The 23,884-nt window shown below is 40.8% G+C and overlaps 2 protein-coding genes across 3 annotated transcripts in view; one reads left to right on the top strand and one right to left on the bottom strand.

Annotated features, from left to right (window-relative positions):
* Nucleotides 1–23,884, bottom strand: part of filip1l (filamin A interacting protein 1-like) — a 99,481-nt gene that overhangs the window by 35,246 nt on the left and 40,351 nt on the right. Inside the window, exons 2-4 of the mRNA XM_041782332.1 lie at nt 19,329–19,665; nt 18,551–18,724; nt 18,285–18,463 (exon numbers count right to left, since the gene is read on the bottom strand). Of these exons, the coding sequence (XP_041638266.1) occupies nt 18,285–18,463; nt 18,551–18,724; nt 19,329–19,655 (680 nt within the window). The 5' untranslated portion in view covers nt 19,656–19,665. The remainder of the gene's footprint in view (nt 1–18,284; nt 18,464–18,550; nt 18,725–19,328; nt 19,666–23,884) is intronic.
* The window catches only part of LOC121506494 (collagen alpha-1(VIII) chain-like), a 131,170-nt gene continuing 123,448 nt past the window's right edge, over nt 16,163–23,884 (top strand). For both annotated transcript variants that reach the window (XM_041782334.1, XM_041782333.1), the window contains exons 1-2: nt 16,163–16,249; nt 16,688–16,788. The gene's annotated coding sequence lies outside the window, so the exon portion shown is untranslated. The remainder of the gene's footprint in view (nt 16,250–16,687; nt 16,789–23,884) is intronic.

Here is a 23,884-nt window from a genome sequence, read left to right as displayed (position 1 = left end):
AAAGAAAAGATAACCAAAAGTGATTCTTTTTAGTGCCAGATCCAGTCCCAGAGGCGGGGTTTAGTAGTCTGTAAGACCCGGCTAAACTGACTCTTCCTCCCTGGGGCTGAAACAGGATATGAGGTCATGAGTTGTGTTGACATGAACGTCCTCTGTAGACTCATCTGCCAGGGTTTCGCCAATTGTTTTACCTCATTTGTTAAGCATTAAAACACATTTGAACATCTCTCAGATTATTAAATGTAGTGATAAATGCCTGCTGCTATGAAGTTCCCAGGTTTTTATTGGCTAAGGTTGGACTTCAGGACTTTGTGGAGTACTTTTCAAGTTTAGAAGGAGGGGTTGACAGGGGATGCAGGCCTTTATCAGGATTAATCATTAAGCCAGCTAATTGCACACACCCCTAGTTAAATCAGTTAATATATGGCCTTGAAATGCCTGATGCCTGAGTTACAGTAAAGCCTTATTGTCAAACATCTCCATCAAGTTAACGGCCTGCAGCAGCACAGCAGTAATCCTGCCTTTGTTCTAAAGAAAAGGCGAGAAATGTCGCCACATTGATTGACTTCTCCTGTTTGCACAATTCATGGCGTGCACGTCCAGATCGCCCGTTCACCACAATGAGACATTGGAGTTGGCAGATCCAGGCAGGCTCCTTCCTCGCTCCATATTTCACTCACTATCTAGACACGAACTTGGCCGGCAGTGAAGGCACACACTTATTGTTCAGACGCGGCAGCTGCCAGCTATGAGGACGTAATGTGCGAGTTTCTCGCTGTCGCTTCCTTCCAGCCTGACAGGACGGGAGGGAAAAATGGCTTCCCTTTGCCATGTTTTGCCAAGCTGTAACTCAAGAAGGTGTCTGCTAGAACAAATGCAAGAAGAAGGTAAATCAGGCGGATTAGGCCTCTCTGACGGCTGAATGTATCCTCCACAGTGTCAGATTTACATGTCCTCCTTTTGGATTTTCCCCTTCTCACAATTTAACCCTCGCCATCATTCGCCGTCTCCAGCTCAGGCAGAAGCCACGCACGGTTCACAGCAAGCATAGAAATGTCATGCTAACTCTACATTAGCTGCATTTTTCCTCCCTGACCCCAGCCCTCCACCCTCGGTGCTATTTCCTTTCACAAATAGAAGATTAGCTCATACATCACGCCTGCAGATTCCCAGTCACAAGAATCATTTGTCAGGCTCTTTTCAGGGGACTGTTTCTCTGTTCTGCTTCTTTTTTAACTCTAACAGACCCAAGAAGTCATGAAATGCTTTTACAATAACTACAACTACAGTGACTGCAGATGAGGAGTTTTTGGTGATTATCACCTCTGTCCATCCCAGAAATGACAACAAATATTATTTTGTTGGTAAATTTTAATATCCTAGTCTTCAGAGACATCTTGCGTGAGTGGGCGTGTAATTAATGAGCTTGTTTCTTTTTTAATGTTGTTCCCGATGACGGGAGGGTCAAACCCAATCACAGCAGGGGCCGGATTCTGAATTCATAACTTGAGAGCCAAACAGGGTCAATATTTAAACATTAAACTAATTTTCACCAATAAGGAATAATGGGGGGAAAAAACTCAAAGGCTCAAAATCTGGGATAAGAAGTCAATTTATTTTATTTATTTTCGGGCCTTTTCATGCCTTTATAAGATAGAAGAGGACAGTGGATAGACTCAGAAACAGGGAAGAGAGCAGGGGGAGACAAGCGGGAAATGGTCCCACAGGCCGGACTTGAACCCGGGCCGCCCGCGTACATGGTGCGTGCCTTAACCACTCGACTACCGGCGCGCCCCAGGAAGTCAATTTTTTTAGTTGAAAACTTCAAAACAAAAAGATTAAAGCAAAAATCATGATTTTAAAAGGTCAAAATATGAGATAAAATTAAAAAATCATCAGTTTTAAGAGTCAAAATATGAGATCAAATTAAAATCATGAGCATAATATGAGATTAATTGTGAAATTCTAGGTTTTAAAAGTCAAATTATGACATCAAATTAAAAATCGTAAATTTTATCAGTCAAAATATGAGATCAAAGTCAACTCATAAGTTTTAAAAGTCAAATTATGAAATGAAATCAAAATCATAAGTTGAAAAGGTAAAAATTTAATATTAAACTTGAAATTCTACGTTTTTAAAGTCAATGTATGAGATGAAACTCAAATCATAAGTTTTAAACGTAAAAATAGTAAATAAAAGTCAAAATCATGAGTTTTAAAAGTCAAAATATGAGATGAATTTCAAAATCATAGGTTTAAAAGGTCCATTCATCCATTTTCTACACCGCTTATCCGGTAAGGGGTCGCAGGGGGGCTGGAGCCTATCCCAGCTGTCATTGGGCAAGAGGCAGGGTACACACTGGACTGGTTGCCATCCAGTCGCAGGGCTGACATATAGACAGACAACCAGTGACGCAAACACTCACAATTTAGCCAAATTAGAGTCACCTAATTTGAGCATGTCTTTGGTGGTGGGAGGAAGCCGGAGTACCCAGAGAGAACCTACACCTACCTACACGGGAAGAACATGCAAACTCTGCACAGAAAGGCCCTGACCGGGAAGCAACCAGCAACCTTCTTGTTGATCAAAATTTTAAATTATTGTCAAATTTGCTTTAAAAGTCCAAATTTGAGATACAATTTGAAATTCTTTGTTTAAAGGGTCAAAATATGAGATTAAATGTCAGAATTGGGAATTGACATGCTTAGAATTTGAGGTGAAATTTTTAAAAATGAGTTTGAAAAGGTCAAAATATTACTTAGAATTTTAATTTTGAATCTTAAAGGTCAAAATATGAGATAAAAAGTTAACATTTGAAAGGCAAATTTTAAAATATAAAACGAAACACATTCCTGACCTTTTATCTAATTATTTTGACTTCACTTTTTCAGATTTTTATGACCTAACCTGGATATTTTAAATCATTAAGGTTAAATCTACCTTTTTTGACTGGACGAAGTCTGCAGACCCCATTCTTGTGGGCCAGTTTTTAAAAAACAAAAGGTATTATCTTGTGGGGTTGGTTTAGATGTACCACAGGGCAGATTTGGCCCCCGAGTCTTGAGTTTGACTCCCCTGCTCTATGATGTCCAGGACATTTGAACTAGGAAGCAGTCACTATCTTTGTTTTCATCATTTCCTGTTAGCACCATTGGTCCCTTAAACTCTCCTTAAAATCACTAACATCTGAGCTTATTGATAGCGTGACTGAGCCTTTTGGGTCCTGTCATGTGACATTATACCTCAAGATGAGACAAGATTTTACAGAACGAAGCCAAGCGTGAGTTAATACATGGCACAGTAATCATACGCTCAGTTGTGATCAGCTGATGACCAACTGATCCTAAGTATGGCCAACCAGCTCCCACAGCTAATCACAACTCTTTCTCTCAACACAGTGATGTATTTAAATACTTCTCACTCACCCCTGTACCACGCTGCTGCTGCTGGTGAAGCTTCACCTCCTCCACCCCAGCCTCCTCCTTTATAGCGTTAAGCATGTTGGTTTTAAAGCATTCAAATAGAGCCACAAATGTAACTTTATTGTCAGTTTTCAGCCCTGGAAGAGCTAAAATGTTTCCTACTTGGATAAAAAACCTTCACTGTAACAGAAACGGCACACAGCTCTGTTTTAAGGTTGTGTTTCTTCTCCTTTACAACGAGTCTATAAAAGGTTGGAAAAGTACGAGCAGCACAAGCTTGCGTCGTTGTGGTCGGCGAGGTCTAATCGCTGGATTCTGACAGGGAGACGTAATCACATTACGCCATGCAGTGACGACTCTCGGGGCCAAATTGCCACCTAGTTTGCAGACGTAGTGAAGTGATATGTTGACAGTTCCTGACACACACACGTAAAAGGAAAAAGCACTTTCATGTGAGCTGTGTCTGTTTTACGTTACTGCCTTCTGTCTTCTATCTGTTGATGCAGCAGTACCTGAACATGTGCAGCACAGAGACGGGTTAACTGTGGCTGTCTTTTCAAGATTGCCCTCATATTTCAGGGATGAGATTTCTCTCTGATAAAATAGAAACAGTGACGTGTTCTAAAACCTACAAAAGTGCTGCTTCCTGAAATCTGTGTACAAATAGATAAAAAATGTCAATGGAAATGTCATGCTGGAAGAATCGTTTTCCTCCCCTTTACCCTTTTGCATTGCAGGCTTGGAAAATGTCATTACTTTTTCAGCATCTTCAACATAAATGAAGACAAGAAAACAAGCTGTTTTGCTTTTTACTGTAATATAAAAGCCAGACCAACTTCTGTTATCATTCTTCACTCTTAAACTTGATCTAAGCCTGAAGGAAGCATTATTATTCAAATGAATAACTCTTCAGCAAAGTACACTTGAAAGATAAATCTGTGCGGTTCACAAGCTTTTAAGGTTAAGTGAAAGAAAAAGAGGGTATAGTCGCAGGACAATCAAACCTGTTAGAGTAGATTCAGATAAATGATACAGAGGTCGGGGAGTAATCTGCTTTTTATCTGGCTAAAGCAGAAAAAGGGAGTGTGTTCTGGCTTGAATTAGGTCAGAAGAAGCTCACTTTTTCCAACGATGTGGGAGTGATGCAGTGACGAGTGTCCCAATAGACAAACAAAGGTGGTGCGACGCAGGGAAATAAATTCTGCTGAATACAGCCTCTTCTCTTCCTTTACAGTCACAACCAGATATTTATAGAGTGTCCCCAAGTCTTCAGTCACTACAGCCTGGGGCACACTGAAAAACAGACAGGCTATCAGCATTTATGATAAGCTGGTCAAAGATGGACCATGTATACAACTAACTTTGTGTTACATTTAATTATATATTTCGCTTTTTCAATATAAGTGAAACCAGGATGTTAACGTTAACTTAAATGAAAAAATGATGAAAAAGATAGCAAGCAAGATCGGAGGCTATTATCAGTGACATAAGCAACACTAACAGTTACACAGCTGAGAGTTAAAGGATAATAATCTTATTAACCAAAGCTGATGGGACTAATGATAGAGACCTGAACAACCTGCTGTCAAATGACACCTTTATAGTACAATAACCATCCATCCATCCATCTACCAACAAACCAACCAAATAGTCATCAATCAATCAGCTAAAAAAACAACCATTCAATCAATCCATCCATCCAACGATCCATTCATCCATCTAGCCATCAGTCAACCAACCTTCCAACAACCACCCATCCATGAATCAACCAACCAACAACATCCATTCATCAATCAATCAACTAACCAACAAGCATGCATCAATTAAACAACCAGCAACCATGATCCATCAATCAACCAACCGACCAACATCCATCCATCCATCTATCAGTCAACCAACTAACCAACCGACCATCCATCCATCAATCAACCGACCAACAACCATGCATCAATTAACCAACCAACCAACAACCATCCATCCATCTTTCAGTCGAACAATCTATCCATCTGAGGTCCATTTCACTTATTTGTTGATGTACAAAGACATTTAAAATTGTGTTTCTTAATAAGTTAATTGCAAGAATTAAGTAACCCACCACTAATAAGAACTGATAATGATAAGCAAATTTTCCCTAATGCCCCCTGAACTAAAAAAAACAAAAACATTGAAGAGGGGGTATTATACTTTTCCAACTTTTAAAACATAAATATGAAGTCACAATGTTGGGTGTCCATACTTCACGTATGTAAATTTTCAAACAGCAAGATAAACATATGTGGCAGTAATCTTGGAATTAGACTGTAAACTGATTAAAGCAGTTCATTGGGAATCTCTCCGAGATCTTCCCGAGACGAGATTTCGATGGAGCGAACTGATGAGGTCATCGCAATAGGATCTCCTGACTGGTTCGTTCATTCTGCCAGCAAAGCAGAACAGACCGCCCCCCACAAGGCCTTTTAGCTATTTAGCCATTTAGTAACACAGTAACACTTACCAAACAGATACGGCCTGCTTTATCCTTCGCTGTTGCTGGTTTTCTTCCCCCTCTCTCTCCAAACTATCAGGGTCAGACTTCTTGTCTAACACGTACGGATATCAAAATTCGCCATATTTTACTCAGTCGGATTGGTTCACTCAAAGTTTAGAACTACTAGCATAGCATTGGAGGGGGAAGGCACAAAACATTGAGTCCTGCCGCCGGCCAGCCTCCGGAAGATCAGCCAATCGGAGGAAAGTAGGTCCGTGGAGGAGGGGTGTTAAAGAGACAGCAGCGAAAACGAAGCATTTGTTTTTCAGGACGCCGGTGTGAGAAACGTGAGGAGTTTTTTGAGCTGTAAACCATGTGAAGCTACTACGTGGGTATCAGAGAGATGGTGTAAAGCTTTGAAAAAAAGCATAATACTCCCACTTTAATATCCTGGTATTGTCTGGTTAGTTTTGATGATTCATGTTGCCAGTTGAAGTGATAAATTCTCAGTCTTTGCTATTTAAGTAAGATATTTAGAGATTTATGACACACATTCCTCCGTTTGGTATAATTCAGTATGTCAGGCATGGTTTTTAAACTCTTTACCTTGGTATGATTGATGTATAACACTTAAAATCTACAAACATTTCCCCTTAGGCTGAGGACACTCTTTAAAAGTCTGCATTTGTTTGCCAGCCTGGTTGACACATTAATTTGCATACTGTCTCTGTCTCATTCCAACTCCATTGTCCTGGACTAAATTAATCCATTATTTCAGTTGTAAGCTGCAAATTTGTCAACAGTTCTGAAAGTTTTATTTTGCAAAGTGCTCAGAGGGATGACCCATTCACTCTTTACTTTTCAGGAACTGAAGGCCAACCTTTCTGACGCAGTTAGAGCCCAGGTAGAATGTGTTTTTGAAAGCGTGTAAACCGTTGGCTGCTTGTTATGTGTGTTCTTAGCGTGTTTCTCTGAATGTGTCATGTTGGTGTGATTCCTGACCTCAGCATGGGCCACTGCAGATATGTGAGTAATGTCATATACAGTAGACTGCTTGAAGAAGCGCTTTCTTTCCCTTAAAAGGAAGAGATTGTCATAGAGATTCAAAAGACATGCTTGTTCTTTTCTTTACTTGGATTTCAAGATTGAACTTATTTTGCAGAAAGTTTCAAATATCTCTGCAAGTATCTCATTCATCATATCAAAGAAGAATGTGTAAAATGCACCAGGCTTTGGAGGAATACAGGTGTGCATCTGCTCAGAGTCAGGAAAGATGAAGCAGCCTTCGCTAAAAGATGTGCAATCTCATGTCATCTTTGTTTGATGAATGAGGCGGATTCTCCTGTCTTACAGAACTGATAAAATCTTAACGATGCATGGGTGAAGACAGAATATGTGAGCATACAGCTGCAGGAAAACTTCCTAAACACGCCGAAGTTCCCATCCTGAACTAAGGTGAACCAGCAGAGACGGACGGGAACAGAGATAATTAATAACCCGAAAATCTCAGATTGTAAAAAAATCCAAACCTCTGTGTTCTGTTTCAAAGAACAGGGCAGGTCTGGATAATAAGCATCTCAGCGATGATGAGGACACCGCACAGGAATGTTCTCAATCTGATCCACATGAGTGATGTCACCCCGTGCTGCACTCAAGTCAACCAGATGGCATGAAGATATATTGTGTGCCCTGCAAATCATTACAAGGAGGAGGAGCAAGGTCATGTGGTGTCACGTTTTGCAGCTACCGTGCTTTTTTATCCAATATAAAACAATCTCACCTACACTGATTAGAACTTATTGTGCCTGTAAAATAACGTCAGCGTGCTTTTGTCTTGTATCATCTTCAGGATGTTTTCCCCCTGGCTTTGTTTCCATGACAAAACACAACTATCGGACTTCCCCGCACAGGCCTGGATCGATTGCGCAAGAAAAATGACTAATAAATACAGAAAATGTCAATTTGGTGATCTGTGTGGGAAAGAACACGCAGCTTATTAGTGTGAATCATGAGATGTTGCAGGAAAAGTGACATCCAACACCCACAGACATCTGAATTCAATGCTGCAGCTGTCAGCTAGCCCAGGATCCTACAGAACATATATCACCAGGTTTTAGACCTTGAAAGGAATATTTTTTTGCTGCATCTAGTAGGGCAGTAATCCCTTTTTCTGTTAATGAACCAGTGCAGTTTTTCTGTTTTAAGGGATTAAAACGCAACAAAACAAATTCACACATTAAAAGTCTTAAACAAGGTAATTTAGAGCTGAAAATACATTTCCTTTTGCTCTGTACAACATAGCCTTTTTAAAAATGTTAATATTGGTAGTAATAACAATGTGGATGGGCACGCTGTACCAAGCCATTAGACAAGTAATGTCTGACTTGGCTGACGTTATTTGGCTTGACTAAGTTTGAACTATAGTGTGCACAATTGTCAGGTTACCAGAAAACGAAATAAAGAAATGGAATAAACTTTGATTAAAAATAATTAAATAACTGACAGCAATGGGGAGAAATGGCAAAAATGGGTCAAAGTGGAAAAAGAAAAAGTGAAAATGGGCAAAAGTGGCCAATAATGGCAAAAATGGAAAATAAGTGGGAAAAAAGTAGCAAAGAATCAAGAATAATGGAAAAAGGTAGGAAAATGGGTGAAAAATGGCCAAAAAGTTGGCAAAGATGGACAAAAATAGGTTAAAGTGACAAAAAGAAATGGTAAAAAAAAATATGAGCAAATTGGCAAAAATGGGGTAAAAGTAGCAAAAGTTAGTTAAATGTGGCAAAAAGTGGGAGAAGATTGGTTATAATTGCACAGAAGTAATATAAATGGGCAAAAATGGGGGAACAAAAGGAAAAAAGTGGCAAGAGAAGTGGCGAAAACTTGCCAAAAGTGGCACACATGGGCACAAAAGGCACAAAAATTGATAAAAATGCCAAATATTGTTAAAAAAAAAAAAAAAAAAAAGCAAAGTGTGGCAATTATTGGCAAAAGAGGGTAATGGTTGCAAAAAAAAGTGGCAAAAATGGGCAAAATGGCAAAAATGGTTGAAAAATGGTAAAAGTAAAATGTTGCAAAAAATTTTGAAAAAAGGCAAAAACTGTTGAAAAATTTGGAAGCAAAAATGAGCAAAAGGGGGTTAAAGTGGCAGACAAGTAGTGTAAATGGGCAACATTTTGTTAAAAAGCGGCACAAATGGGTTAAAGTTGAAAAAAAAGTGGCAAATAGTGGCAGAAAAGTCAGAATTGGGCTAAAAGTGGCAAAAAAATAGAAGAAAATGGAAAAGATGGGTGGAAAATGCAAGAAAGACAAACTTTCCAAGATTATTTAAAATGGAATAAAGACAGCAAGAATTTGCAAAATGGCAAACCAGGATAGCACATGGCAAAAGTGAGTGAAATGAGGCAAAAATTTGAAAAAAATGGGTCAAAAGTGGTGCAAATGGGTTAAATTGGCAAAAAAAAAAAAGGGAAAAAACTGATTACCAGAAAAAATTAACTTGGATTAAAAACCTATTTGGCCAGAGGCCCGCCAGGTTTAGCTTTTTTTCCACTTAGAAGAAACAAAAGCCTGTAGGACTAAAACAGAACAACATTGTTAAAGTATGCTGATGAACGTACGCTCTAAGGGTGGTTTAGTCAGCTGTAAGTATCCTAGTCCTGGTACTTTCTTGGTGCCAGTGTCATAGTGGATTTGCACAGAGGTTGAAGTTTTAAGTGGTGTTCCACTATGATCTGTGGCTCCTTTTCCACATACCACTCTCCTTCCTTCTCTATCCACCATCCTACCAAATAAATCAAAAATGGCTCATTAGTTAAATACACTCAGCATCCTGCAAAAGGAACAGAGCACTGAAGTATCAAAACTGAGTCAAGTCTCCATCTGAACAGCAGCAAGAAAGACTCCCAACCAAGAAAGCCTTGAGTCAGTAACAGCAGGACCTTTGGACTCTCTTCTTTCTTTGGTCTAAAATGATCCCAGACCAGCTGGCTCTGTAAACACGAGGGTGCTGCGTGCATTTTCCTGACATTACATCAGAGGAGCTGTAGGTATCCAAGTTCATGTTTCATGCCTCTTGCTCGCTGCCATCTGGAGACGTCAACACATGAAGCGGCCTGCTGCAGCTTTAAATGGTAAAGATAGCGGGATGAACTGGCTCGTATTTCAATACTCCTCGCATTGAGTCAGTGTTTCAAACGTGAGCTGGGATTTATGATTTTTTTTCTCCACAGCACATGAAATCAAAGGATACAGATGGTCGTATAGTTCACTCCCTTCTTTGCAGAAAAGAACAAAGACGAGAGGAACGCATGCAGCGTGTGCTGCAGTCGTGTTTAAAGTCACATCTGTTGATGGTTAGGACGCCGCTCAAGCTCTCACACCCCTGCTGCTCCTGCTGTACCCACGGACGATGAGGTCATCACTCACGGACAAGCGCTCGATCGCTAATTAATCAGAGGGGAACTGGGTTCATCTCAACCCCCTGCTTTGATTTACGTGCTTTTTAGGGCTTCCTGGGAGTCGGCAGGCTGTGGCGTCCTGCTATGAATAAAGGTCAATTTAAAAAGGCAGCAGGAGATGAGGAGTTTATAAATGAGCAGCGTGTGTTCAGAGCTTTTAAAAGGAAGAAAAATATCATCCATTTCCTAAAGCAGCAGTACATTACCGCGAGATGTAATCACAATTTTCTCCCGAAGGAAATGACTCAATTCAGCTAAAATGCATCATACAACACAAGAACGAGTGAAATTAACCCGCTACAACTCTTACAGTGAACACGTCGAGCCGTGGCAGCCAGTCTGAAATCACAGATCTGTTTTAGCTCTCCTCAAACAAGCAATAAGTGGCCTTTCTTTGCAGAAGTCGGAGCTATTTTGAGGTTTGCCGTTTTCTCATCTCTCTGTAATAATGTTTTGGTGTGCAGAGCTGAACAGAAGCTGCTGAACAAACTTCTGGGTTTTGTGTTTTGGGGCGAAACGACTGAAGTGTCGTTTACTCAAGCTCCTCTGGGATTCTCGGTTTCTCTCCGCCTGAGGAAGTCCTGATGAAAAGTCTGCTTCTACAACTGTGGAGGATCAATGGGCTGTTATATGACAGACATATATCTTCTTGTTGAAACTTTTATGTCAAGAGAAGTGGAAGTTTTCAGAGGATATCCCCGAATTTAGTAACTCCTTCAGAGCAAGTTTCAAAGGCCTCAATTACACTGATTTTGTTGAAATGTTTGCATCTAAATCTCTGTAGCAATCATTGTTATCCAAGAACACCAGGACTTTGCCAAAACTTTGTTGGAAGACTTGATTTTTGCAGGTCGATGCAGAAGAAGGGAAGCTTTTCTTTAGACATGAAATGTACTTGCAAGACTTAATCTGAAGGTAGAAAACTCTTTGTACCAGCAGCTTTTGATGCCCACCTTAGTGTTGAAACTTCAGGCAGAAAGAAAATCCAAAGCTATGAACACAATTGATTAGAAACCCTCCTACTCTTAGCTCTATTACTGCAGTAGCTGAATGCTAACTTGCTTTAAGGAAACAACAAACTGAAAAAAAAAGCAGAAACACTAGCCCTTAATGCTACCAAAGCTAACGTCAAGGTCTGATTACCAGCCGTAAAGACTGACCAATATACTCAAAGGACGGCTTGGACCTTGTAGCTGGAAGTAGAGGACTGCAAGTCTTGGCCAGACCTAGATCGTTCTTGGACCAAGAGATGGAGTTCAAGTGTCTCGGGGTCTTGTTCACGAGTGAGGGTAGAATGGACGATGTGATCGGCAGGGGGTTGACTGTCCTGTCGCGGTAGAGGAAGCTTTCGATTTACTGGTCAATCTTGGGTCCAACCCTCACCTGTGGTCATGAACTCTGGAAAAGAATGAGATCGCAGGTACAAACGGTCGAAATAAGGCTCTTCAGAAGGGTGTCTTGACTCAGCCTCAGAGATAGGATTAGGAGCTCAGGCATTTAGAGGGATCTCGAAGTAGAGCCGCTGCTCCTTCCCCTGAAAAGTAGGTGGTGGCATCTGATCAGGATGCCTCCTGGTCGCCTCCCTTTGGAGGTCTTCCAGGCATGTCAAACTGGAAGTAGACCCAGGACTCGCCGGAGAGATTATATATATCGATATGACCTGGGAATGCCTTGGAATCCCCCATGAAGGAATGGAAAATGCCACTACAACCTAGCCCCAGATAAGCTCAAAAAAACGGATGGATGGATTTTCCTTGACCAAAATCCATGTCAGGTTTATGAGTTGGAAGCATTTCAAAAGTTTTATGATGAAAATCTTTTGTGTAGGCATTCAACTCATTAAAACAAGTTATAGTTTTGGGAGTCCCCGCCGATTGCGTCACAAAACTCTAGGAAGAAAATGCCCCCCTACGAAGAACTAGACCCACTCAAACCACCCCGTAAACCACAATTTGATGTTTCTTGTGAACCTAATTTAACAGGAAAACAATGAAATGATGTAATCACAGTGAGTCAGAGCTAACCAGGGGGTCCACTGCAGAGATGTTTACTCATTTGCCTTTGCTTTTTGTTTCTCTGATTAAGGTTGGCTTGGATTTTTTCCACATTTTCTCTCTCTTCTGACTTTGTTGATAGAGTTTTATTCCAACTAGGGATTTTCCTCTATGCAACAACTGGTCAATGCAAATTTTAATGGTGTTTAGTTGATTAGTCAGTCAAAATTAAGCCCTTTGTGTATAACACGGTATGTCAGAGGGTAAATGCTGTGAAATTGTTTCGCTGATTCTGGTTACCATTAGCAGAGCTAGCATCTCAAACTGTTGGTTCTCCTTGCAGGTAACCTTCCTCATGCCTGGGCTGAAGTCATTACTCATTGCTTTGGTCAAGTGGACGCATGATGTTTTCGACACTATGTGTTCACTGTTCTTAATTACATCCAGGTTTTGGAGCATTATGGATACATGGCAGTAGCTATCAACCATAGGGGCAACTAGTGTCCATAATCTGTGTTTCAGCTTAGAACGTTTAACTTTGATTTTAGGTCTGCGGCAATGAGAAATTCAGGTCAGGTATGGCAGCATATGCCGGCACTGCGCCACGTCAACTTTGGTCCTGTACTGCTCTGGCCTCCTGATGACCATCCTCCAGGCCTGCTCCAGGCCTGCTCCAGGCCAATGCCCCAACTCTCCAGGCATGCCTCCTCCATGCATGCAGTCTCCCCCAGCGTCTGGACCAGCCCACCAGTCTTGGGAACCCAGTATGCGGTGAGCTGGATAAGGCCTGGGAGCGCACGCCAGGTGCCCGTAAAAGCGCAGTTGCCAGTCTCGTATCAGGCAGCTGACCCTTCCCTTCCTTAGTCTCATGATCGCCTCAGCATTAGAAACACAGAGAAGAGAAGTTGTCACGAAGGAGTCTAGTCAGCACCCATGGCCATCAGTCAACATACAGGCCCCACAAGAGAATACTAAGACCAGGAGGACTAAGGACCAAAAGACTCTGACTTTTGCCCAGCTCAGATACCGGGAACACCACACTGTTTTGCTCAGTGAGCCCATCACCCCATGTGCGATTAATGGATTACGCTGCCAAGGCTGGTGAACTGCTCTGCAACTTCCCTGTTCTCCCCATTCACAGACACAGATTTAATGGCAGCATCCGAGGCATTCCCTAGTGCCTGTGATGCTTAAAATTAAGTTAACCAACTCACAATTCTGGTGCAGGCTATCAGTCGTCTAGCCAGCCAATCAAGACTATATATGACCAAAAGTGCAAAAAGAAGACCAAAGTTGTAACATCAGGTATACACTTGCAGCATTCCAGTATTGTATATCTCATAATTATACATGTGGCAGCACTGAAAATCCAATTTCTCATTTGAGGATTGTCTGTGCAAACAATTCAAAGAGGGATTGAGGTGTAGCAAGAGGACACCTCTAGATACACATATCTGAGAGCCAAACACTTTTGCATTCAACTCTAGCAGAGAACGAAGCTACATGACCAAAGTTTGTGCCATTCTGAACATGCACCCACGCTTAAGTCTGCTGGCAAACCCAAGCCTAAAAAAACACCCCCTCATCAAGTATTTCCATGGTAATTTGGCATCTTGTTGAACATGCAGCTTGATTGATGCTTCTCAGAGCCATTAGCTTAGTTTTCCTTTTTTTGTCCCCTTTTCAGCCGTATAAATCCATTCGCCTTTTCTCACGAGGTAATTAGCTCAACCTTGGACAGAGCTCTATTTTTCATGGCAGTCTGGTCTTTCCGACATGCATGGTGACAAAGCACAGACCATCGTCACACCGTCCTCCGGTCCAACTCAAACATTCTGCTTCGGCTAAAGTGCGATGATGTGATTGTCCCAAATAGGTCATGGGCTGACATCCAGCTGTGTTTCCATTGTGAAATTAGTTGCTGAGAGTGCAAGTGTGTGATTTTTGTGGGTGTGAGTCTGTCTGAGCGTGTTGTAGATGATGTTTTGGGTGGATTTATACACCTTTGCGTGTTGGTGATATGTCATTTTGCTGAAGAAGCAGTAAACGGTGCCCTGCACGGTAACAGCTCTCTGTGACATTTACAGAAGAAATCAGTCAGACATGTTTCCACCTTTGGCTTCCATCCATCTCTGTCTGAGAGGGCAGCGTTGAACAACACTTCCAAATAATTTACCCCAGACTTCTCTCATGTTACAGTATTCATGGATAAAGGTTTCAACATTTGAGGTGTTAGGACTTCTGCAACATGTCTGAACAGTAATCTGAAATAGTTGTAATATACTGTAATCCAGCACAAGGGTTGGATGTTTTACACAAGCAAAATATGGATATAATCACAGCTAAGACGCACAACATGCTGCATCTGTTATCTAGGCTCTTAAATGGATCATTTAACTTTAGATGTAATAGCACTTGATAACATAAATACTCCCAGCTTTGCTGTTGTAATACAAAAGTCTACTACCTTGCTTAGGACCAAACTCATACTTCCTGACTGAAAGGACATTTCATAGTGAAAATTCAGGGACAACAGGCCTGAATGAGGTAAAGTAACATCTGATGCCTTGTTAGCTACCTTTAGACATAAGCTAATGTTGTCTTTCAACCACTTCGGTCAGCTAAGGAGTGATATTTTAGCTTGGTAGTTCTACCTAAATAACTAGGGATAAATATAGATGTGAAACAGGGCTGGATATGAGCCTCTCACCACCTGTCAAATGCATGTTTTTAGTTCTTGTCTTAAATCTAGAATGATGAAAGGTAGTGGGATGTGGTCGATGGAGTGACTGTAAACTCGATGAAAAAAAAAACTTAATTTTTGACGAATATTTCACGATCAAATTCCCCATTTTTTTGTTCTTAAAATGCTTTGATTATGAAAAAGCCATATCAGGAAACTGTGTCTTTAAGGCCATCTATGGGCTTTATGAACATCTTCTCAGTTTTAACGAGAAACTATTTAGCAGTTGACACAGGCCAGTTGAATATAAATTACAAGGGGTCTCAGTTATGTTGAAATTGAGGTCCCACTTGTCTTAAGCCCAAAATGATCATAGGAAGCGCGCTGTGGCTCTAACTAGTGGTTAATGGAGCGCCTGTAAACACTGTAACTCCTGACAGTGGCAATGAAGATTTCTGCTAATTTTTGATCAGTTAAAGCTCAGCAAATTTGATGACAAAACATTTAATTTCTGACAAATATTTCACAATAAAAGTTCCCCATTTTTTATTGTTGAAATGCTTTGATTATGAAAAAGCCATATCAGGAAACTGGGTGTTTAAGACAGTCCTATGGGATTCATGGGAGTCTCTACAGATTTAACAAGAAAATACTTAGTAGTTGACACAGGCTAGTTGAATATCCATAACAGGAAGTGAGCTGTGGCTCTAACTAGTGGTAAGCAAATGCTTTGATTATGAAAAAGCCATATCAGAAGAATGGGTGACCATCATATGGGCCTCATGAGAGCCTCGACAGATGTAACCAGAATCTGTTTCGTAGTTGACACAGGCCAACTGATTCTATATCTTTGTGTGGTCATTGCTTAGTAAAAAGAACAGAAAATTCACAAAAGTGCATATAAAATTTAAACAAGACCAATATATTTCTTAAACCTTGACCAGTTTGGAGAAAAAGTGCTTTATACAACATTATAAAACCTCTCCATAAAGGATTCTCTCTTCTCATTGCCTTTGAGAAGAAGCTAGAGACGTAGCTGCAGTAAAGCTATCCAGGAGTATGTTTTTTCACTCTGCTTCACAAATATCCACACTGCTACCATAAACTTCAGCCGTAAATGTAAAGCTTATTTGTGTATTCCAGCTCCTACTTAAATTATCTGTCTACAAACTCCCCTTTCCCGGTCTCTGGATCATCTCCAATAAAAACTCTCAGTGTGCTCCAGGTTTGTGCAGAGTACTTCAATAAAGGTGATAATAAAAGTTAAGGACTTACAGCAGGTCATGGGAAAAACATAATGGAAATCTTAAGTCTGTTTTTCCCCCTGTAATCCAGAGGAACACTTTGATTTAATGCTAACATTACATTGGATTATACAGATATTTATATTTGGCAGTCCCTGGACCTAAAGGAATTTGAACTCTTATTCAAAGTTTTCACCGTTGTGGAGGCTGCAGCTCTTGTTATTGATTTTCCGTCTATTTTAAATGACTCATGTTTAGATCACCTAACTACCACAGAAAAACAGAGATATCAAGTTTAAAAAGCAAGTTTTGACCAATATAAAGTACCCAGGACTTTACAGAAATTGGTAAAGACAGCCTCAGCAGAGCTTTTACCGCAGATGTTTACATATATTAAGTGGATTATCCTTCTGTTACAGCGCCGCCAGGATGAAAGCCTACAAAAGCACAGACAGCTTGATGTATTTCCGATGTGGCTTGGGAAGTGGAGGGCAAGAAGTTCATCATCATTAAAGCACAGGTGAGTGCTAATTTGCAAACCCACCCTAGCCCTGCCTAAACCTAAAGGCACACCAGAGCATCTATCAGTGTTGATCTGAGTCCTCTATAGAAGCCATGCTTGCCACTTTATTATTAGTGCATCCAATCAAAGAACAACCGTCTTTGATTACTTATGCATATTTAAAAAAATACTGGTTAAAATGTAGATGACATCTGAGTCCGGTAACTTCTTCATAACATATAGCAATAGGCCACAAAGGAGGCTTTTATTGCACACATGGCTGACAGTTCCATAAGTGCTGAAAACCTGCTTATGGGCAAAAAACTCAGGGTTATTTGCCACCCACTGTCCTTTCCCTTCATCCCAAGGTCATGTAAAAAGATTTCAAAACATACCATCATCCATTTCCAAGGCTTTATAGACCCTCTAATTCTGGGGAGCATGCTGCCTCTGACTCGTAAAGTCACCAGGGACAGTCAGGACACTGGAGATGACGTTTATTGCAGAGTGCTGGTTGCAGTTTTGGCTTCGGTTTGCTGCTGCTCTCGAGGCCCTGAATTCATTTCAGTTTGCGGTTTTGTACTGTGAAGGTTGTTTGACAAAGTTGAAGCCTTTTCTGTTCTGCCTGTCAGACCCTAATGGAACATGCAGTGAGTCGTCATGGCTGGTCTGTTGAAGGATTTTGCAACCTCTTACTTGTGTCACCTCACACTAAAGGATCTCTAGTACCTCCTTTGTGTAGTGCTATCTTCATATGCCTAAGCTTAACCATCCCTGCCTATGTAATTATCAGGTAAGACACTGTTTTTTAAACATTTGTTCTTGCTAATGTAGCCAGTAGAAGAATGAGTATATCCTTATTTCAGTCAGGAAGACTCGTCATGCATTTAACCATTTTATTGCAGTTTTGTTTGGCGGAGAATACTCTGCTCAAAAGATGTTCCCTTGGTTAGTCAAGCAACATGCCTGGACTCTCCAGTTAGCTATAAAATTAGTTCAAAAGCGATTAATCCTTAGTAGCATGAATTTGAATATGAGGATGCAACAAGCATTATGCTGTAAAGGAGGAGGCTGGGGTGGAGGAGGTTAAGCTTTGCTAGCAGCAGTGTGGTGCATCAGCATTAATGTAAGCAGGGATTAGTGAGAAGTATTTAGATACACCGCTGTTTTGAGAGATAGAGCTGTGATTTGCTGTGGGAGCTGGGAGGCGATAAATGGGATTGGCTGGCGTCGGCTGATTGGCTGTGGGTCCTTGTGCACCAAAATAGGAAAGGTCAACAACCAAAGGAGATTTCAAAAACCAAAGGAGGATATCAAGGAGGCTATCTACCCTAACCATAACCCGTTTGCATCTTTTTATGTATATCTGATGGACTCATGAGTCTACTGTATGGCCATTTCGCTTCTAAGAGTGTCAAAGATTACCACCCAAGCAAAACTCATTGCCGTTTTGCCGGAGGAGTTGCAGCATTTGTCCACAAGTTCCAAGCTCTGGTGTTAAAACACAAACTCACCTCTCGCGCTCCTTCTCCAGCAAGTTGGTAAACTCGTCACTCTTCTTCATGAACTCCCCGTGGTTCCTCTTCTCATCCTCTAACTTGTACAGTGCTTGCTTGTGCGACTGCTCCACCATCAACAGCTGCTCCAGCATCCGCCGGTGCGTCTCCCTCTGCTTCTCCACCAACTTGTCCAGCTGTGAGGGCAGCAGACAGAACATCTGTTACGTCTGGACTGAACTGTATTTGCTGGATGTATCATATTTTATAGGAGCTGGTGTTACCTCTTCCATGGGCCTCTCATAGATGTCTTCCTGGAGGATCTCAGACTTGCCCTGTATGGAGTCTCTCTGCAAGGCCTGAAGGACTTTCTGCGGTGTGACAAATCCATACTTGGCCTCCAACAGAGCCAAGTCGATTTTCTCTGCCTTCAGCACAGTGATCACTTCATCTCTGGCCTGCAGTGAGGAAGAATGGATGTGGTGAAATTCAATTGTGTGGATTATTATACTGCAGACTTCCAATACTTCACAATGAGGCTTAGATTTTACCCTGGGATCAGTAAAACAATATGAATAATTGAATGTTGACCTTGTCTTAGTCCTTTCTCTCTGACAGATAGTATTAATATGAAAGAACTGAGTTTGTCTCTCAACTGTCACTTTGATAATCTCTGAAAGGTCAGAATTGATAGCTGCAAGATGAATGGCTGAAAGAAGCAGCTGTTCCAAATCAAAGCAGCCATTATTTGAAAGCTAAATTGACAAAAATTTGCCAGATACAGCCACTTTGCCTGCTTGTGTTTCACTAGCAGTAAGACAAACTTTGCCTTGTTCCTATTTCAACAGCCATGCCAAGAGATTCCTGGATCTAGAGCTGGAATGAGAGAAAGTAGCTTCAGCTGTTAGCTGTCCATTAACACCAGCTTTTAGTCCATCTTGATTGCCCACTCACTGTCTGACTATACGGTATGTCCGACTTGGGCCCGTGCCATATCTGACGGCCTGTCTGCTGCTGTGACATTCCTATGGCTAAGTCCACCCTCTTGACAGTCTGGATTACCTGCAGCTCTCCTTCCAGCAGACTCAGGAGAAAGACGAGGTCATCTCGGGAGAGGTCCCTGCCCTTCTCCCTACGACCACCCTTGGCTGCCCCACTGGCGCTACCTCCCCCACTTCCATTTCCACTTCGACTCGCACAGGAGCTGTTCTTTGTCGTCTTGTGATTGCGTTGGATGGTGCCGGTGTCGTCAGGTGGTTCTCGGTGCCGGCTGCGGCGTTCAGTCCTTCCCGCGGGGTCCTCTCGCTCAGCTGAGCTCTTGCGTGTTTCTGTCTGCTGTGACAGCTTGGCTTTGGTTACGTCCTCCAGGCTGTTGCTACGGGAACGCATGTTCCTCTACCTGTTGAGTAAAAGACAGACATATCATAGCACTGCTTTGAATATTTAAAGGCATGTCTTGTGTCTGATGTGCTTGGCTTTTGTATCTTTTTTTATCTTTTTAAAGACAGATTGGTTGGTTAGGAAGCATAAACATATTTCTGTTGTTATCTCGCAACTGAATATCAGCTGGATGGCAGCATAGGAGAAGTAGAAGTCTGTGTGAGGCTTTCTATATAATGCTTTTTTGTCCTGATGTAAAGGACTCCTCTGAGTCATGACAGTTATGTTAGTGTTTTATACATATAGAGCACATACATGAGTCTTTATGCTGTCATATGTGATCAGTCCGTGATGTTGTTGCATTTCAGAATTACATTGTGACTGGTGAAATGGTTGAATATACATTTTTCAGTCCAGACGACCTAGACGTTCATGGATATGGATGTCGCATCCACTCAACCAAGGCCTGCCCACAGAGATGGCTGGCCCCCTGACAAACTCAGAGAATGGGCCCTCCCCCCATTTTGATTTATTGATGATATCAATACATGTGTGTTGGATCAGTAGCAGTACTGCTAGCTTCCTGGCTAACAGCTACTTATTTTGTAGCTGAAGTGTGTCAAACTATGATTGGGTTCTGAAGTTCAGCTTATTCATGTATTAATAACATTTTAGGACCCCTTTCCATCACTGTTTCTTCCAATTTTGCCACTTTATTGCCACTTGAAACACATTTTTGCCACTTTTTAACTGCTTTTCGTCATTTGTTTCCCATCCATTTTGTTCATTTTTTTGCCTTTCTTATCCTATTTTTGCTGCTGTTATTAATTTTTTGTCACCCTATATTTTGCCTCTTTTTAACCGCTTCTCAACATTTCACCATCACTTACCCCATTTTTGCAGCTGTTAACCCATTATTGCCACTTTGTGGCCATTTTTCACCACTATTTTTCTGTCAGTTTTGGCCGCTTTTATCCCATTGTTGCAAAGTTTCAGCTTTTTTGGCTATATTCTTTTTACTGCTTTTCACCATTTTTCCCTCCTTTTAGCCACTTTTTATTTTTGTCTCTCTTAGCCAATTTTTGCTGCCGTAGTCCCATTTTAGCAACTTTTACCCCATTTTTGCAACTCAGTAACTACTTTTCACTGCTTTTTTGTAACAATTTTGGCCATTCTTTTTTTAACCATTTTTGCCCACTTGTTGACCTATTTTTGCCCCTTTTAACCAATTTTTGCCACTCTTTTACCACTTTTTTCCCTGCCATTTTTTTCCTCCACTTTTTAACTGCTTTTCATTATTTTTCCCACCCATTTTTCCCACTTTTACCCTCTTTCTAGCCCCTTTTTTGGCACTCGTAACCCATTTTTGCTGCCTCTGAACTGCTTTTCATCATTTTTCCTGCCCCTTATTTTACAGTTTTGCCTTCTTAGCCCATTTTTTCTGCTGTTGCGTCATTTTTGTCCGTTCTAACCAATATTTTGCCACTGTTTAACTATTTTTCACAATTTTCCTCTCCTTTTTGTCCATTTTACCCCCTTTTAGCCCATTTCTGCTGCTGTTGTCCCATTTTTGCCACTCTGTAACCACTTTTCAGCACATTTTTTTTGTGTTTTTTTCCACTGGTAACCCATTATTGCCAGTTTTTAGCTTATTTGCCTCTTTTCCATATTGAATTAATTTTACTTAATTAAATTAAGTAATTTTGACATTTCTTTCCTAATTGTTACATCGGTGTGCCCATCCACATTGCTGACATTACCAATAAAAAGGTATTCTGTTTGATTAAACCAGTTTTCACTGCTGTACTACAGCATTAATTAATAAATAAATTCATGTTTAGTTGCTCTGATAAGAGTGGTTATTATTCAGGTTGAATATAAAACGTGTTAACACAAATTAACTTTACAATGGACTATGATTTTCCTGACCTCCATGGGCCCCCTATTAGGCTGGGCCCCAGAAAGCTCTTCCCTTTATCCCCCCTTATGGATGGCCTTGTCTTAACCTGCCTATAAATCCCAAACTACCTTAAGATGAACCCCTCACTTTTAAAGAAATAAGACAAACAAATAGAGAGAATAAGACTGTAACAGGACAAACATGTAAGTATCCACTTTAAACAACCCTAGAGATGGTGAAAACATCATATTAGTGCATAAATGTGCACTGAGTTTATGTTATACTGAGCAGAAACTACCTGCTCTATCACCAGTCTAAGAAGGCTATTAACCAGATGTACGCACTCGGTCCAATTCCACATTTGACATCTGCACAGCCATCAGCATGTCGTCATCGCCCGACATGGTATTATTAGTCACTCAGCGTAATACAGTCATCATCACAACATCGTACGCCCGGCCACAAAGCATGATTATGCCACAAATTATCCAACTTTTTTGGACTCTGATCCTTGACTCCTGTCACAACAAATTACCCAAAACTGACGGCCGTCGTTTACCGGGAACAGACTTCCTCATTGCATGAAATTTCTGCCCAGAAAGCCGGCTAAATTCAGGCTGCCAGAAGCTTAAGGCACCAGAACGCTGTTCTTGTATACCTACTTTGTCTGTTTCCCTGACGATGATAGGTGATCGGATATGTTTGGGCCCTGGAAAAACGGGTAACATCATAGCGAGCCATGACTTAAAAGCATCATGGCTACCTACCAAGGTCTGTTTGGAGTGTACAGTGGGTCCTTGTGACATCTGGTTTATGAATGGGCTATTCAGTGACTCACTGACTATGATAAATCGGGCTATCATAAATAAATGCATGCCGTAAGCTATACACTCAAAGATCTGAGCTGCTTTGCCAATACATTTACCTTTTCAACATCATTCTCAGCTCAAGAAAATACATCTAAAAGACAAACAAGGAGTGAAGCAAATAACATGCCGAGACTCATTTCTGAGAGTTTGATGTCTGAGAGAATGATCTGCCTGAAGGCATGACATCATTGTGTATCCTGCTTAACTCGTATCAAAGTTTTCCAGCAGAGCTGAGAAGTAAGAAATATTTCCCAACAACAGTACTCTCTGAGTTTTATAATGTCAACCTTAGAAAAAAGGCAACACTAAATGCTAGTAAAAATTTTAACTCAACTTCTGACTAATTGAAAAGTTTCCAAAGCTCATAATGGCTCTGAAATAGATGATCCAAGCCTTTAGTGTGGTTGAATTTTATGAGCAAATCTCTCTACAACAAATTATTCTCCTTAAATCATTCAAAGGTCACCTTTAATGAAATATAAAGTCTGTAATGAATGAAACAGGTTATTAGGAATAAGCCCCACCCTGAGCAACACCATCTTAAAAAGGACTATTTGATCTTGACGTTCAGTATATCTGTAATAATTAGCATTTAATAGACAGCAATAGTGGTTCAGTGAGGAACACTCTCGTCATACACTAACCATGTTATTGCAAAATGGATAGTTTTACTTGACCAAGAAAGCTCTGCTCAAAAGATGCTCCCTCACTTAGTCAGGCAGCATGGCTACAAACCCCCCTACAGATAGATACAGTTATGATTCAATACAATAAAATTAGATCAAAAGCAATGAATCCATAGCATGAATCTGAATAAACTTGCAACAAGCTTTATGCTATAAAGGAGGCGGCTGGGGTGGAGGAGGTTAAACTTTCCAGCAGCAGTGTGGTGCATCAGCATTGATGCAAGCAGGGATTGCTGAAAAGTATTTATATACATCACTGTGTAGAGAGAAGACCCCTTTCATCACTGTTTCTACCCATATTTGCCACTTTTTAACTGTTTTTCATCATTTTTCCACCTTTTTTTTTTTTTTACTTTTTGCCTTTCATAGCACATTTTTGCTGCTGTTATTCCATTTCTGTCTCTTAGAAACTCTATTTTGCCTCTTTTTTAAACATTTTTCACCTTTTTTCCATCCTTTCTGTTCCATTTTTGCCACTTTTTTACAGTTTTTCACCATTTTCCCTTCTTTTTTGCCTCTTTTAGACCATTGTTGCTGCTGTCCCTTTTTTGCTTCTCTTTAAACACTTGTCATCATTTCATTCATTTTTTTTTTTTGCCTTTTTGCTGCTGTTATTGCATTTTTGTTTCTTGTAACTTTTTTTTGCCGCTTTTTTAAACCCATTTTTGCCACACTATGACCACTTTTTTACCCCTTTTTTCTGACAGTTTAAACCTACTGATTCTGCCAATTTTTGACACTTTTTTTAACGCTTTTCACCATTTTCCCCTCCTTTTTGTCCCA

This window comes from Cheilinus undulatus, linkage group 24 (genome assembly GCF_018320785.1).
Source record: "Cheilinus undulatus linkage group 24, ASM1832078v1, whole genome shotgun sequence".
In the NCBI taxonomy this organism is placed as follows: Eukaryota; Metazoa; Chordata; class Actinopteri; order Labriformes; family Labridae; genus Cheilinus; species Cheilinus undulatus.
Note: the sequence above shows the minus strand (reverse complement) of the source record. Positions and strands in the feature narration are given on the sequence as shown.